This window comes from Rhagoletis pomonella, unplaced genomic scaffold, assembly GCF_013731165.1.
Source record: "Rhagoletis pomonella isolate Grant_MI unplaced genomic scaffold, Rhpom_1.0 Rhpom_scaffold_00002, whole genome shotgun sequence".
NCBI lineage: Eukaryota > Metazoa > Arthropoda > Insecta > Diptera > Tephritidae > Rhagoletis > Rhagoletis pomonella.
In genome coordinates, this window is record NW_023458556.1 from 34,385,901 (window position 1) to 34,403,853 (window position 17,953).

Here is a 17,953-nt window from a genome sequence, read left to right on the forward strand (position 1 = left end):
TTGAACAAATTAAAAAACACTCAACGCTGACCAAAAATGGATAGCCAATTTGACCGCTAGGGGTGAGCAGAACGTGATTGCTTTTTGTTTTTTTTTTTTGTTTTAGAAAATCAATGCTATAATAGTGTGTTCACACCGGAAAACGCCCACTTGCGAAAAAATTCTGCTCTACAAAGTCGGCAAGTGCTGCGGTGTGTAGGTGTAGTTACGGTTAGTAGTCACGCTGCACGTGTTTAAGTGCTTTGACGCGCTTCGACGAGCTTTGATACGCTTTTAATTGTCATTTAATTTAATCTATTCTACTAAATACTCGCATTTTTCATATCGAAATAGACTCAAACTGCATGCGTTGGCGTACAAGCGGGCGAATATGCTCTGGCTGGTGCAACTGAAATCTGAAGTCACAAAAGAAAAGGAAACAAGTCAAAGGCGTGAAGCGCAAGCATATTTATACTACACGCAATACATGCGCAACAAGTAAATGAAAGAAATAAATTAAATAAAAAAAACGAATGCTCAAACGAGACAAGAGTTAATAATAGGCGTTAGCGCATTAGAATTCACAAATGCCACATATATCATACGGCAACACCCGTTTGCGCTTAAGTGCTACACGTTTTTTCTTTTCTAGTTCTCCGCCACTACCAGTTGACAAATGGTAGCCGCATTTTGTTACCATTTTAGTAAAGTTGTTTATTTTTTCTTTCATAGTCATTGTTCATACATTTTTTAACTCTTTTCATCACCACTAATGAGTTCGCTTCGGGGTGTGTGCCCACATGCTGGCTTATTGAAGCGTTATACTTGTAAACACATAGATATGTATTTTCAATGCGGGTTACTACAAATTAAAAGCTTTACAGAAAAGAAATACCGAGCAATAAAAAAAAAATTTACAAAACACAAATTCGCACAATCGCATTGAATTGCAAGTAAAGCAAGCAAGCTCATGGTCATTTCTCGCGCAGAACGCTTTCGTTTTCACTTGGCAGCTATGTAGTCGCCGGCAGGCAAAAGGCGCGCAAAATCCATTTTGACATGCTTCCCGATTGGCTGGCTGATTGGTTGATTGGCAGTGAGTGGAATGGTGCGCACTAATAATGTGGCACACAATCAGATCAAGAACAACTTTGGCTCGTGGGCGGCGATGGTTGTCAAGCAAGTGAACTTTCGAGGCTTTAAGGCGATTATTGTACGCTTACATGAGATCATTTCATTAGTATTACATAAGAAATAATTTTGTAATGATATTTAATTTGGATTGATGGTAAATGTAAAGAGGAAGGAAGGAAGATCACACCAAACTATTAGCGAGTGTTTAACAGGCAGCTGAATTTTTAAAACTCACTTGAGAGTAATGAAAAGCTGATTCTTGATGTATGCCAATAAATATTTATAGCCCTGAAATTGGCTTAGGATCCACTTAGATGCATTTTAGTTGTGGTCGATCTCGCGCATCGAAGCGGACGAAGTGGGAAGAGCAATTGAAGACCTAAAACTTCACCAATGGAGTTAGCAAGCTGTGATCAACTATAAGTTTCCTATCTAACCTGACGAAACGCGATGAGAAGGTGGAAATCACAGGCTGTATTGGTGTCTCGTCAAACACGAAGAAATTCTCGAGCTATTTTAGCCGACAGTTCGAACTGCATCCTTCGGTGGATAAGGTCAAATGTCGAGTGACCAGAACCCTGTGAAACATCAGAAAACCTAAGGCATCTCTTACTTTTTAGCAGCGAAAACTTTCAAGGAGCCATCGGCAGGGCTTATACCTCCAATATTGATACTAAAACGCTTGGATGCGGCGGGAGTAGAATACTTCACTAACAGCCTCAGTTTGTCGTTGAATGCTTTAATTATTCCTGAGTAGTGGAAGTTTGGGATAAACCCTCGAAACCAGCCAACAAATGTGGGCTTTATCATTCATTAACCTTCCTCTCTCTTCATCTAGCGAAATCCCGTCAGGCTACTCCCAAACTTTACGAGCGACCTGGCTATACCTGAACAGCACTTCATAGCGACGTAAACGTTCAGATAACTTGTGGCCCTAACCTAACAACAACACTACGTGTCGAAAGCCTCCGGCATCATTTGTCCCTATAATGCTATTATGTGAGGACATTGAGACAATTTCTCTCAAACAGGGATTCAAACGCTGGACTGCGAAGTATTTGAATAGTCGACAGTCGTCGGTACTTTTTCGTGACAGATTTAAGCAGGCGTGTAGCCATGATAATTTTTAATATCTGGACGAAAGAACTGAAGCTGAAATAAGGCATCCGCACACTAATACCGGCAGTGTATAACTCGACAGCTTGTTCCCTAAGCACACACAACAGCAATTTTGAATAAAGTATCTATAGAGAGCCACAACAAAGTCCTCAAATCACACGCCGGCAGCATTTGAGGTAATTGGCCAGCAGATTCTGAATTATGCTACGCTAAATAGTTAGGCCATCGGGGACTAGTTGGATGCGGTGAACTAAGTTACAGACCTATCAACATACCGAACTCTTGGACAGCAACTGTTTTCTGATGTCGCCTGAACGCTAATTTCAAAACGAGGACTCTATGCTACAAATACCGTTGCGCTGAGCAAGAAATTTCTACTCGGCTGATATCGTAAGGAATATCCGAACAGACGTTGGCTAGAAGCAGAGCCAAGGCATATAAGGAGGTATATCTACAAACTCGCGGCCCTACATTGCACAAGCCATAAATCTGACGTTGTACTGGCAAGCCATAAGCGACATTAACTGTGAAGGAAAAAGGGGATTTCCCCCATTAAACTCACTTAATGGAATGAAATGCCTAGCATCGCCAGAAAAAAGATTAAATCAACTGGGCACCCACAATTTGTCTAGAAATATGGAAAAAAAACTTGAAATTGTGGTGAGATTTTTATGATGTTCAACTTTTCGTCTTAATTTTTTTTTTTTAATTTCGGGAAACCCTATAATTATTTTTAACTAGTTTTTTATGCTCTACTTATTTACACAAACGGGGTAATCGAGTTTCTTCAAAATTGCTACTTTCTCTGCAATTTACACTAAAAATTTTCATATAAACAAATAAAAATTCAAAAATCCGGCTTGACAAGTCTTTCTTAAATTAGTAGTGCCTATACAACAACAGCAAATAGTGTAAAGTCCACACGAAAGTGCGGGACCTGGAAATTGCTTGCAGGATAGGCAATAAATCCAAATTATTTAATTTTTAATCTACTTCAAAAAAGGAGGAAGTTACCAATTGGTCGGAATGTTTTTTTTATGTATGTTACCGCATAACTTTAGACCACGTTAACCGATTTCTTTAAATTTTTAAAGGAAAGGTGGTACTTCAGTGGTGGTCCCATACTAATTTAATTTAGATCCGATCATTGCATCACGAATAAATTAAAAGTACTCTTTAATTTTTATTTCAGAATTAAAGTCGGTTTTGTTTTTCCTAAAAATTATTTAGTTGTAATTCATCATTATTTCGTTTTATTTTTTAACGTAACTTTTTTGATAAACACAAATTTGTGTAGCAAAAAATTAGCACAAAAACAGAAATACAAAATCATTTCATTGGCCGTTGATTTTGATCAGCCAAGAACGCCTACGCCTGTGCTATGATACCATACTTATACGCTACATTTATAGCAGTAGTTAACTTTCAAACTAGTCTGCGCAGAGCACACGAAGTGCCCTTCACACCACTTGAAGCGTATTTATTAAACAATAGCTAGTAGCTACCCAGTAGGAAAAATGGAAATGAATGTATGTACTTTATTTCTAATACACAGCTAACACAGTAGTGATGTGGTTTCGAAATAGTGCCAAATAGTTTAAAATGAAACTGATCTGGAATTATAGTTACAAATCATGTTGATGAAGATCTCAACGTTCTAGTGGCAATGAACTATCACAATCGATCCTTTAGGCGTCGTTCATATGTCAGGGTTGTGTTCCATAAGCCGGATACAATATTTTATCGAATGTAATGGAGGCTGTGAAATACATCATACGTGTCACACACAGGCTACTGTGGCAAAATCTGATATTCTACTAGAAATGCGGCATGATAAAGCACAATCACTCATTAACCGACATACAGTGAGTTTCGGAAGAAAAATTAGCATATGTAGTTGTTGAGAGAACTAACGCTTGTGAGCATATTAGATTTAAAATACTCAAATTTTTTTCTTTCCTCAATTAATAACTTTATCATTTGAAATGTCAAGGGATCTCCATCTTCCCTCCAGGAATGTTTCAAAGGCCTTGAAGATAAGTGTTACTAGTTAAAGATGACTGAAAACTCTATTAACTATGGCCACAAATTTATTCGCCATTGATTGAAGGACCGTTTGAACGCAGAAATGAGGCTTAGGAGTATGTGAATTCGGTTTGTTGCTTAAACTGTAATTGTCACCGTGTAGGCTCAAAGTCAAAACAAAGGCATAAGGAATCTTGTCCCAAAATGTGGCAGAATTTTTTTTCAAAATTTTATGCAGAGATGCCAATCAATTCAGAACCAATCGATTTCCGTTCGCCGTGCTCAGTATAAAATCGATTAGCTAATTATATATCTAGCTATATAATCGGTCGATTCGCCACTTCAATAATTCATTAATCTCTTTTGTCAAACTGTCCTTCAACACAAGATTAATGCTAGCTACAGACAAATATGCACATAAATATGTACTACATACATTTCAGCTCTTAAGCAACAAAACTAGAAAAAACGTGATTTGAAAAAATCAATGAATTGCAAAAATTCTTTAATGGTTAACAATAAATAAAGTTTCACATGAACGACGCAATACTACAGTGATTTCATTTAGCTGCCATGCATATTTATGTATAGTTTTAGTTTTATAAGTATATATATTTTTTTTGAATTTCTTAATGTAGTATTTAGTTTACTGAAAAATGCTTGAAAAAAAAAAACTAGAACAAATGCGCAGGTGCTTGGCAGCTACTATAACACAGTTAGCTTGACATCGATGCAATTGAAATTGTTCTCAGCGCAAGTGACGTTTGACAACTTCCACTCGAACGTGTTTCACGCTAAATTAAAGCGTTTTAACTAAATTGCTTGTTGCTACTGTGTTAAGAATTTTTTTATATATATATTTTTTTTTTGTTTTACTAAGAAGCACAAATTTTATGAAAACAAAAAAAAAAACGCTTAACACTTATTAACTTTATTTATGTATATGCATTTAATTTTTAAGCACTTTTTCATTAGCCCACAGCTCCGCAGTTCAGAATAATTAGCAAAGACAAAGATGTGAAACTCGTTTAATTTTAATTCGCACTACTTACATATGTACTATAAAAGCAACCAGTTTCGCGTGTGAATGTGCATTGAAGCGCATTTGTATGTACAAAAGTATTTGCATATAGTATTTCTCTAACATTACATAGTCATGTGCTTGAATGGCAAGTACTAATGCTTATCTGTCTACAAGCCGATTTGTGTTGCACTGTGCGAATGCTACTTTTTTCCATCAGCACATACATACAATATTCTTTTCAATGTTTCTTAGCTGTTAGCTGCATGATTTGTTTGCACAAGTAACGACGACAAGCGTTGCGAAAATTTGCATACTTGAACTTAACATCAAATGGCATTTGCAGACTGCAGTTTGGCGGGGTAATGGCGGCGCGCGCAAGTGTTAGAGCAACTAACTAGTCCGCAATTCATTGGTAGTGGCGTGCACTTGTAAAGTTGTGGGCGTTTTTTTTTTTTTTCTGTGGAAACGGGTTCAACTACTTTTGTATGCCTTTTTGTGAAACTGCAAGATTTTTTATTTTTATTTTAAATTAGTTTAACTTGTTTCGGCGCACTCATGAATGAATAAAATGTTACTTCGCGCTTACTTTTGCAGAACTAGTAGAGCAATAATTATGACAAATTGCGTATATATATAGTGCATTTTGACTATCCATTTTTTTTTTGCAAATAAATTTTTATTATATTTTTATAATCATACAAATCCAAGTCTCAAAATTTGTATAAGAATTAAAAAAAAAAATCAACAAAGTGTCATACAAATTTCACACTTTATATTCAGAACTTTAAGAAAATTTTTGGGTATGCAGTTTAATAGAGCCCATTCAATTCTAGTATGGAAAGTGCAAGTTTAAAGTGGCTACAAACTATCGGTCATTTTTTTATTCTTTTTTCCTTTGACGGTGTTGCGCATTTTTTTTTTCATATAACGCATTTCGCAATTTATTTAATATTGGAATTGAATAGGATTAAAAAAAGGGCATACCCCAAAATTTTCAAAAAGTTCGAAATAAAAAGTGTGAAATTATAATGAAATTTCCTTGATGTTTTTAAACTTTGATTTATATAGTTTTTGTTATAAAATGAATTATATTTTTTTAAAAAGATTTAATTTAAAATAAAAATAAAAAAATATCTCAAAGTCTAAGGGCCGGTTGTTCACGCGGTGCGACTCAATATCGTCACAGATCGCTACTGCCGCAGCTGTTAGGAAGACGAGGTGAAATCATCTCATCACTTCCTTCTCAGCTGTCCGGCATTCGCTAAACTAAGGTTGAAGCACCTCGGTGCGTATTTCTTCAACTCACCCGAAAAGCTCTTCGGAGTGGACATGATAGCTTCTCTTAGTCCTAATACAGAGTATTTTCAGTTACCGTTCAAAGAACTTGTGTAATATGGTAACACAATGTACAATATAATTAATGTCTAAGTGAGTCCCTCCGTGCGTGGTCTGCCGCAACAACCTAACCTACTCTCAACAACTATTCGAGAATAAGTATCCAAAATGAACTTCAGTGAACCCCACATATTCGGACCCTATATTTTCATTTGTTTTTTATGCGTTTTTAATTCTTCTATGCAGGGACCGAAAATAACCGTTAAATTTCAATTTTTATTTTTAGATTTCGATCAAGTAGAATCGTTAAATTTAAATTTTTATTTTTTTCGGTCCAATTTAATCCGTTTTTTTTTTTAGTTTTTATTTATTTTTTATCGCTAGTTGCTGATTTTTATTTTTTCAATCAAGAATAATCGTTAAATTTAAATTTTTAGCTTTTGATCAAAAATAATCGTTATTTTCGATGTTTATTTCTTCGATAATTTCTAACCGTCACTGCGTTATTCAGAAAATTTTTTAATTGTAGTTATGATCTGATATCAAAAAATAAAAATAGAAAATACTAATTATTTTTGAACGAAGAAATAAAAATCATAAATCATCAATCAGAGTAGTCCTTCTCTTTATCGAAAAATTGTTTAAATAACGGTTTCATTTGACCAGAAAAATTAAAATTCAGTTTAGCAGTTAAATTCTGTCTTTTATTTAAATATCGTTAAAAATTCGAAAAGTTTATTTATTTTTGAAACTTCGAACTTCTAAATCAAGGATAATCGATTCAAAGTAATACTTGCTGTAAACGGTTAATTTTGCAAGAGAAAGTAGAAATTAAAATAATTTTCTTACTTTGCCAAGAAAAGTACTTTAAATATATAAAACGAAAGCATCAAAACACTTTCTGGCTCCATTCACTTTCTGCTAGTGAAAATTATAAACTTCGCGCCACCAATACATAATTAGGTATTTTTAATTTTTCATATGCACTGTCTAATTATAACCAATTTGCTACTATGCGTAGTTAGCTTTTTAACCATTTCCATCGTCCAACTCACCTGTGTAAATGGCAATTGCTCCGAATTGGCGCCACACTTGCAGACGCTCTGCTCGATGACGCGCATAGCAAAGCGGCGATGAGCCACACAAGCCTGCGACTCGCAAGCATCGCCATCATCCGAGGAAATGTGCGAGTGTACACGATGTAAGAGTAGCTCAAAACATTCGGCCGCATCGCCAAGACAGCCCAGCGGAAAGCGACGACCAGCCAGGGGACCACTGGCCAAAGCGCGACGCAAAGGTTCCGGGCATAAGGCTGGCTCTGAGCTGGTTTGTAGTTGTTGGAAAAGTTCCTGTAGAATAAAAATAAAATTGAGAAAAAACAAACGAAATTAGCAACAAATAACAATAACGATTAATTCTAGTTATAACGAGTTTTCTGTGCGGCATCGCAAATCAGTACATTCTACACATTCACAAGCGCACACATACACACCCTCGAACACTATAACACACACAAACACGGGTAGTTTTCTATTAAAAAAAAAAATAATTTCAAATTCAATTAGACATAGCAGTTTACGCTTGAACACTCACAATCACCGCATTTATGCAACGATCACGCTCGCCGTACGCTTCATTGGTCGTCAGCGAGAGTAGAGTGTCGTTGCTGCCGAAGATGTGCTCGTTGCTGTTACTTTTCTTATAGTAGTAGCTGTTGTTGTTGTTGTTGTTGTTGCTGCTGCCATTGCTATTGCTGTTAATTATATTATTCATGCTGCCACCGAACGCATACCCCCACCCAGCCAGCTCCGCCGTCGACGCCACCTTCGCCAGCGCGGACACTTTGCGGCTGCTGGCGGTTTGCCGGGTCAACGTCGCCGATTTGTAGCCATCCAACAGCGGATCGTATGCCTTGCGTGGAGAGCTGCGCGGCAAAGTGCCATTGTTGCTGATCAGCTGCGCGTGTTGCGGATGCTGGGGCTTTAGGGGCGTGCTGTTGTTGTTGGCGGCGATGGAGTTGGCAGGTGTTTGCGTATAATGTTGCTGCTGCTGCTGCTGCTGCAGTTGTTGTTGTTGAAATTGTTGCTGTTGCTGCATTTGCTGCTGGAACTGTTGCATTTGTTGTTGTTGTTGCAATTGCCTTTGTTGCATCTGCTGCTTGAATTGGTGCATTTGGTGTTGCTGCTGTTGTTGCTGCTGCTGCTGCTGCTGCTGTTGTTGTGCCACCGCACTCTGGTTTGCTCGGCCATTCTCTTTTGTTGCTTTGGTATCCTTCTGATTTTCAGCGTTGCTATTTTTAGCATTTTTACTGTTGCTATTCTGGTTGTTGTTGTTATTGTCATTATTTTTATTCGCGGTTTTCGTATCTTCCAGCGTAGTTGCTGTCGTTTTGGCCACTGTATTTGCCGGTTCTTTGCGTTTGTAGCGAAACTTAATCATTTTGCCTGATAGTCGCAGTTGCTGTTGTTGTTGTGCTTATCGTTGTCGTTGTTGTTGCCTTAAGTGATGGCGTTTCCGTTTCTGATTAGTTACCTCAAATTACCCACGTCAACATTGTTGACTTCCGTTCGCATTAGCGTCTTTCTTGCTGTTGTTGTTGTTGTCGTAGAGTCTGTAAAATGTGGCAAATAAGTTTCGCTGACGACAGAAAATTCATTGAATAAATGAGGGGATAAATGAGCAGGCCGTGGAAAAGTGTTGAGAGCTGGAGCTGAAGTCTGCAGATACACGTTTTCCCAACGAGATGTTGCCGTGTAAGAAATTTACGATTTGCGCGCGGAACTTTAATTTGATTTAATTGAATTTTATTTTTTCGTTTCATTGCTTTAATTATTGGTATTTTTTATTTAAATCTTTATCAATACCTTTGTTAAACTCTTTAAAGAAACTAAAGATAAGTTAAAATTACTTTAATATATTCAGCCTTGCAATATTTCTATTGAATCTGGACCGGCAAGTGGTGGATTTAGGCAATAGGAAGCCTTTAAAGAGTCTAGGCGCCAACAAAGCCACCTCTTTATCAGTATGTACTTTACTTACTTAAAGTCATTGTGATTATTTTCAAAGTAGTTGCCAAACTGTGTGGCTGCGTAATATCTGCTATACGAAGCAATGGGTAATGGAAAATAGGGTTGTAAATGGAAAGTCGTCCTCAAAGGGAAATCAACGATTATCTTCCATTACATAGTAAGTACTTGGTTGGCGAGATGGAAAAGGCAGATTGTCCAGCTTAAGGTAGTTACTTTTGCGCTTTCGTAGATATCGATAGGACCATTGATGACACTGCCGGATAGATGGCACCATATTTCATGAGCGCGATATTACGTGGCTCTCGGGCAACACTTCCTTGTATATTAGGGACATAAAATGATGTTAACGGGGAGGCGAACTTTCTCTTTTACTGTGGTCTATCGTGATGGACTACTTCTTGACCAAACTAGTAGAGACTTAGGGCCTGAACCGGTTTTTACACAAATATTTGATCTGAACCGAAAAGTGTAGCAAGTTTTATAAAGGTTTGATGTTCATTTCGAACACCTATTGATGGAAACATTTTACCATTCTTTCTTTTCCGAAATATGGTAATGAGAAAGACGTTTGTTTACCATCTGACAATTTTGTTTTACTAGGTACAGAATATGTCATAAATTATGTAATATTTTGTTCTCGTTTTCAATTCTCGAACCGCTGAACAGAACGGAAAATCCGATTCAAATAAAACAAAAAAGTGTTTTGACGGACCAATCCAAAGTTTGAAAGATTGTTCGAAGCGCTAAACTGAAAACTGTCTTTAGTTTAATATGGCAGGAGTTAATAATTTTTTTATTTATAATTAATTTTCGTTTTAATTTATAATTATATTCATTTATAAATAAATTTTTCATCTGAGTTTTTGCTCTATTTAAGCTCAGCATGACTCATGCCAGATCAAATTTCGTAACGAAGTCTTTCTGTTGGCACATTGTACTACAATTTCAACTTGACCCCATTTAACCTCCAAGAATATCCCACAAAGCGTAGGAAATCAGAGAAAAAAAGGCAGCGAAAAACAACAAACGCAAATCAAAGCGGAAAATATATGTAGCACAATAACAAAAACCATGATTAAATTAAAAGAAATAAAGAAAAAACAAAGAAAAAATGGCAAACTAACTGAACTTTTTGTAAGTAATGCGAAACTTGCTGCTGATTTATGAGATAAACAGACAAGTTAAGTTAACGAACCAAGAGTGGTATGTAGCAATGACTGTTGGTACGACGAATAGTTCAAATGGAGTTTTATATGTATATGTATATGTACTGATACCGATACTTATGTATGCGTGTATAGAGTACATATGCAAAAAGCGTCTAAGAAGCTGTTGGGAGTTTCCAGCTGCTTTCAATGCCAGTGACTCATGATGCAAGAGGAACTAAAGAAACAAAATTGAAATTGCCACAACGATGTGTAGCATTGAAAGCAGACGCCCCGAGAGAAAAACAAAAACAAACAAAATTTTGTAAAAACAAAAAAAAGTAGCAATATAATCTCGTACAAATTAAAAAAACTGAACTAAAGTAGGTGCCGTTTGACAAAATTTAGCTACGAGCGTAAAACTATGGGGTGCATTCGCGCTATGTAGACGATAGCAGCATTATTAGCATACGAGTTGGCACATTACACCGCACCAAAAAAAAAGAAAAAAAAATCGGCGCACGGCGCTGAGTATTAAGATATTTTTTAAAGGCAATTTTTGATTTTGGTAGGGGTCTCATTTTTATATTTTTCGCCTTATAGCGTAGAATCTTAAAGTATGATATATCGATGTTCTTGTCTTTTTTGTTCCAAAGCTCATTGACCTCAAGAACCCCCTTCAGGCACTTACCTACCAGATCTCATTTTTTATCACTCTCAAGTACCAGCCTAATGTCAGTAAATTAAAGCTCGCCAAAAATAATATAACTTTTGCTAAGGAAGTATTTCGAATCAAAGGCAATTTCGATTTTTTTTTTTGAGTCGACAATAGGAGTCGCTTTTTTACATTCTACGGTATAACTTCGGCATTTACAGTCGGATATCAAAGTATAATATATCGAAGTTTTGCCTCGAGAAGACAATATAGAAACATTTTTTTTGACCAATCGTAGGGGCTTGTGTTTCTATATTTTTCATTATTTACAGTCGGATTCTACAGTACGATACATCGATGTTGCTGTCTCTAGGAGACCCTATAGTACCACCCGAAATTAGTAAAGTAAAGCTCACCGAAAATTAAAATTTTATTAAGCAAGTACTTATTTACATTTATTTTATTCCAGTAGAACTTTTGAATTTTTTTGCCCAATTTATGTTCGAATTGCCCTACAAAAAATATGTAGCTTAGACTTAGCGGTGTACGGCGATTATTTTTTGTTTGCTTGTAAGTTGATACGGTCTAATGTATATGTGTATGTGTATAGCTAACAGCAAAGTATTATTACACAAAAGCAGATCATCACTAGCAACAACCACCAATAAGGCAGGCCATCCAGAAGGCAACCAAACTCTTAAACGTAAATTTACCCCCTGCAATGGGCAAAGGGAAGTAGGAACTTTTCAAACTCTCAATTCAAAGGAAGTGCTAAGTGTTGTCGTTTCGCTGCAAATGTGAATTTAAACGTTGCGGAAGCCTCTTAAAATGTTCTGCATACGAATTTAACACTTTGACTTTTTACGCACTGCCTGCAAGTTGGCGGGCTGGCACTGGGACGCGCTTCTAACCTATTTGAACTTTTGCTTCCATGCTGAGGTAAATATAGTACACAACGAAGTGAGGAAAGTGAAGAAGTAAAGCGGCTAAGGGATGACTTGAAAGCTATTCATTAGTAAAGTGATGTCGACCAATGTTCAATTTTCATGCCAGCGGTGCGTATAAGTTAGTGTGGTAGGTAAATACGGGTATGCTAATAGTACTTTGCCCTTGAATGCATACATATGTGTAGAAACATGCAAATTCTTATGGCCTGCCATTTGCGCCTCAATTTGGCATGTGTGTGGCAGTTTGAGCGATTGGCGCACGTGTTGTCGCTTAAGTTGGTAAGCAAATGACGTTAATGACAGAGCATTATGTGTAAAAATAAAAAAAAGCAAGTGAAGCAACAAAAAAAATTACAATAGTAAGGGTAACAGCAAGCTGACTAATTTCGCTATAATATGACAACAGCTGGGATACAAAATATGTATTATAATAATAAATATGTATACTTTTCTACATATGCGCGCATGTTCTTGATCCACTTCTCGTTCTTTCAACTTTTAGCTTTTAGTGTAATATTAGGATACCAGTTAATTGCAGCTGTTTGCAGCGACTGCATTAGCCGTAACAGCGGCAGTCGGCAATTTGTCTTTGTTTTGCGGTATTGCAAATGTGGCATGTCTTTTCAAAAGTGTGGCCGTGTGGCATGTAGTGCAATTTATTTATTGCAATGCTTAAATATTTTGAACACTTGTTAGTGCCAAACAATCAGCTGTATAGCGAAAGGGGAATAATAAAAAAAAAAAATTGTGTCAAAAATTTCAAAGTACAGGTTGTTGTTGAATAAGTTAAGTGGCGTCTTGAATGGAAGCTTAAATGGGGCGCAGATGCTGTTTGATGAAAAATTAAGTCTATCGGGTAGCTTTGGGAGTCAAAAACTTGCAAAAAAAATAATGTTGCAAATGTTCTAGAAAATAAAAAAAATAAGTCTTTTGAGTACCATTGGGAGTGAAAAACTTGCAAGAAAAAAATAATGTTGCAAATGTTCTAGAAATTAAAAAAAATTAAATGAAAACAATGAAAAATAGTGTCAACTTCATAATTTGCCTAAAAAAGAAAAAACAAATCAAAAATAAAAAAGTGTGTACATTTATAAACATTATTTTTAAACAGAAAGCTGTATCATAACAGCTGATTTTATATTTTTTCCACAAATTTATAATTTTCGATTTACATACGTAAGTAATTTTTTTTATAAATATTGAAAAAAAATTAACAAAAAAAATTGTTTTTTTTTTAATGTTATATGTGTAAAATTGTGGATGGAAATTACATAAGAGGCAGAGTGATCATTATAAAAAAATACCAAGCTTATTGTACGAAAAAATGTATATAATTTTTTTTTACTCACTAACAAATTAGTCTTAGTTGAAGTAAATTTTATGTAAAAACACTATGAATGAAAAATAGTCAAACTTAAATTTATTTTGAGAAAAATTTTTGATCTGCCACAAATCTCTCTAAGGATGAAAAAATGGGTGGAAATAAGGTAAGTGGTAAAAAACTTAAAAAAAAATAGTAATGAGCTTGTAGATCTTTGTGATTTAAAAAAAAAATTGTTTGAAAACAAAACTTTTCTTTGTTTTGGGTATTTGAGCCAGTACATTCGTGCATGGTAAAAAGTAGATTATAGTAAAGTAAAGCATATTTTTGAATAATAATTAGTGTTTAATTAGTATTTTTTAATCGGAATTTATTTTTATATTAAATTTTGTAAAAAAATGAAAAAAAAAAATTAATTTTTGGATGTTTTATTTTTTCAGAAACAGAATGTAGTAATCTCTGATCAAAGAGTGTTGAGCTGGAAGACAATACATTCACAGAAATTTCATTATTAAATAGAATAATTTGTTTGGAAAATAACAAATGAAACAAATTTGAAATGACAAAGACAGCGTTTTATGAAAAATATCAATATCTTTGAAGGTTTTTTAATTTTTTGTATAACAAAATATTCCCCACATTGTTTAAGTTTTATGTAAACTTTTTATTACTCTTAAAATTTATAAGATTGTTTATTTGTGAAATATAAATATATATACAGTTAATCTTTTCGATTTTGAAAATGTAAAATATCTTCAAAATAAAAAAAAACTTAAAATTGTAATATATTTATTTGGTAACAATTTTATAATTAAAATATTAAAAGGTAAAAAACAAATTTTTTACATATTAAAAATAAATGAAAAAAATTTAAATTGTTAATATTTTTTTTAACATTTTAAATTTTTTTCTCTTAAAATTGTTTTTTTTTTATTATAATTAAAATTTAAAAGGTAAAAAAAAATAGTGGAAAAAATTCTTGATAAAAATAATTTTAAGATATTAAAATTGAAAGTTTCTTTTTTTTAATTTTGAAGATGACGAAAAAATAGAACATATTACAAATATTATCAATTTGCATTACATTTACATTAAATTTTTACATTTTCAAAATAAAAGAAAAAATATACATTGTTGATTATTTTTTTTTTTACATTTTTATTTTTTTTTTCAGCTTTAGAATTTTTTTCATTTGTAACTGTCGGTTTCACCAGCAATTAAAGTGAAAAACGACTTCTCCCTTTTCTTTCAGTTTTCATAAGTAAGTTAAAAAAAATCACTTTTCACTTAACTCGTGAAACCGGCTATACGATTTCCTTATTTGCTTGCATTTGAATAAATATTTCAATACTTTTTTGAAATACTTTTTAAATAGCTTTAGAAAGGTTGCCATTTTCAAATACAGTTTCATTTCTAAAATTTATATTTATTAAAGGTTGCTGCTACTCTTTTACTGTCAAAATTTGCAATTCACTTCTAAAATTAACAACTTCAACAGAAAAATCTTCCTTTCCTACTTTCCAAATAACACAGCCTCTGCAAAATAGCATCTTCTCCACGATGCCAACTTTCGTTTTTTTTTTTCTCCGAACGCCAGCTTCTATTTTTGGCAGCTTTCACTCTTCCCTTTTTAAATACTTACTTATATACACTTGTATGTACTTTTACTATAAACTTTCCGCACCTACACACACACACTCAGAGACTCGAAGTCATTGCACACCTCTTTAAGCTAATAAACTCTTTATAAACTCATAAATAATTCCACAAACAACACAAACGGTCACCTAATTTCGAAAACCGGTATTGCCAAATTCTGTAAACCGCACTTAACGATGATGGCATCAGTATGCGAATGATGGACGAAAAGTGGCACACAATGCTAACAACAACAATTCACTGCAGAAATCGAAAATTCAGACAAAAAGGAATGAACCGGGAGATTTTTAATTTCTGCATAAAAACTGATTTACTTAATCAACTGATGTTGGCAGTCAGCATAAAAAAGTGAACTAATTGCCAAAAAAAAGTGAAACCGCAAATGGCGTTTTTTGTGACTTACGATAAATTTGTTGATGCTGCATTGAAGTGGTATGACGAGCAAAAAGTTGACTGAACTACGGCTGCTTTTTTTTTTTGTGAACAGCAATTAGGGATTTTTAATTTTGACGACCAAATCAGATATGTTTGAGGAGTTTGATCGTCAAATAATTATTTTTAATTAATTTAAGAGCAATCATTTAAAAAAATATAAAAGCTTCGTTCCTTCAACAATAAAGCAGTAACACACACAAATTGTTGCTAGGTGGGGCAAGTATTTGCTACATAAATAAATAAATAATTCTAAAGAAAAATGTATCACGAGTCTACTAAGCATAACGACGCTGTCTAATGCTGATACTGCATTTGAAATTTAATAACAATAAAAAGGCGTGCTAAATTGCAAGTTTTTATGTATTTCTTTGCCAACAAGTCTATTTGCGTAGTTAAAAAAAAAAAATGAAAAAGAAAAGTTTGTTGATACAGGTGTCAGATAGCTAAACAAGCGCGCTTGTTAATAATTCAAAAGACTTGATGTCAGCACTCGATATACGTGAAACAACTATATGTATGTATGTATATATAAATACACAAAAGTTTAAGTGCGTGTGTGTGCTCGAAGTGGCGCACTCAAATAACAGATATATGTAGCTTATGTTCACACAGTTGTTTTAACGCTTTAAAAAACGAACAATACGACAAGATGTCGAAGCAAAATTTAAATTATTTAAAATGAATATGGAGAAGTTAAAACATACCAAGCGGTATATTAAAAAACTAGAAAACAATACCAATAAAATGGGTTAAAAAGAAGAAGAAAATGAAAAACATAAAATTCAACATCATACATATGGATACATCCATCCAAACTCACACTAACCCGCATAATTTTTCTAACAAAAAAAATTTTCGGCGTCAGTCTGTATCAGAGTCGACTTATAGATATGCAAGTAGTATGTATACACATGTACATATTTCAAGTTTTGTAGTAAATTTTTCTTAATTTTTTGTACATCGCTTTGTCAGCTCACTTTACACATAATATGCTTAAACAAGCATAAAACGATTAAGCCTTTTAGATGCTTGACTTTATAGCTCATTTCATGCTGTTTATATTTATGTATGCATTCCAGTATTTGTGTAAGCGCTAATGCCGCTATTTGTTGTGGCGACGTTGAAACTGAAGCTGAAAGCGACTTTGACTTCTAAACCGCTATGAGCAGTTAGATGGCTGTATACATATAAAAGATAATGTATATAAAAAATATTTTTTACTTCTACTGCAAGAAATCGGGTTGCTAGAAGTTAGAAAACTTGTGTGCCTGCATATGTATTTACATAGAGCGCATATAGCATCAAAGAATATTTTTACATGCATACATATGTACGTAAATATTCAGGCAAGACGATTATTGCATATCTAGTAGCATATGTACATATAAGTACAACTATCTCACCATGTATACGAAAAGTAGTACGGTAAGGCTATTTCATGTATGTATGTAAATGGAGGTGTTTTCATAGTAACTATGTTATTGTATATTTAGCCTCCAGCATTCAGCTGCTTATTTTTGACTGTGATCTTCCTACTTCTTCTATTTTTTCACTAGCCAATGGTGGTTTTGTTTCTGTTGGGGAGTTGCTATGCGCTAGTAAATGTATTATGTGAAAAATTATCGTTTTGGGTTTCTTCTAATATGTTTTTTCAATACACAACAAATGCCCATGGGTATGGATATGTAAGTGTTGGATACAATGCGAGCTAAAAAAAAAATATTTTTTTTAGAATAACTCAAAAACGAATTTTCATTTAAAATACTCAGCTTTAGCATTCCAAGTTTGCATTTGACTAAAAAAAAGTTGAATTCCGATGAACTGATAACCTCCTCCTTTTTTGGAAGTCGGTGAAAAATAGTTTTGCATTCCAGTCGACAAAATTGGAACATAGGTCAACTATGTAGAACAGTAACAGGTTGCCAAAGGGTTCTCAAGAACCCTTATGACAATACGATGCAAAAGAGAAGGAAGATTTCACCAGATCTATCTATTATATAAAAATTCAATATACTTGAAATAGTAGTTACAATAATGTGAAACAAAAAAAAATAAAATAAAATGAAAGAAAACAAAATTAAATTAAATTAAATTAAGTTAAATAAAATAAAATAAAATAAAATAAAATAAAATAAAATAAAATAAA

General features: G+C 34.1%; 1 protein-coding gene across 3 annotated transcripts in view; it reads right to left on the reverse strand.

Annotated features, from left to right (window-relative positions):
* LOC118733513 overlaps positions 1 to 17,953 on the reverse strand; it is a 165,344-nt gene that overhangs the window by 6,272 nt on the left and 141,119 nt on the right. For 2 of the 3 annotated variants that reach the window (XM_036462930.1, XM_036462931.1), the window contains one exon: positions 7,672 to 7,965. In XM_036462930.1, the coding sequence (XP_036318823.1) occupies positions 7,672 to 7,965 (294 nt within the window). Of the gene's footprint in view, positions 1 to 7,671; positions 7,966 to 8,209; positions 8,725 to 17,953 lie in introns of those variants that run through there. The other variant, XM_036462929.1, reaches the window with a different exon arrangement.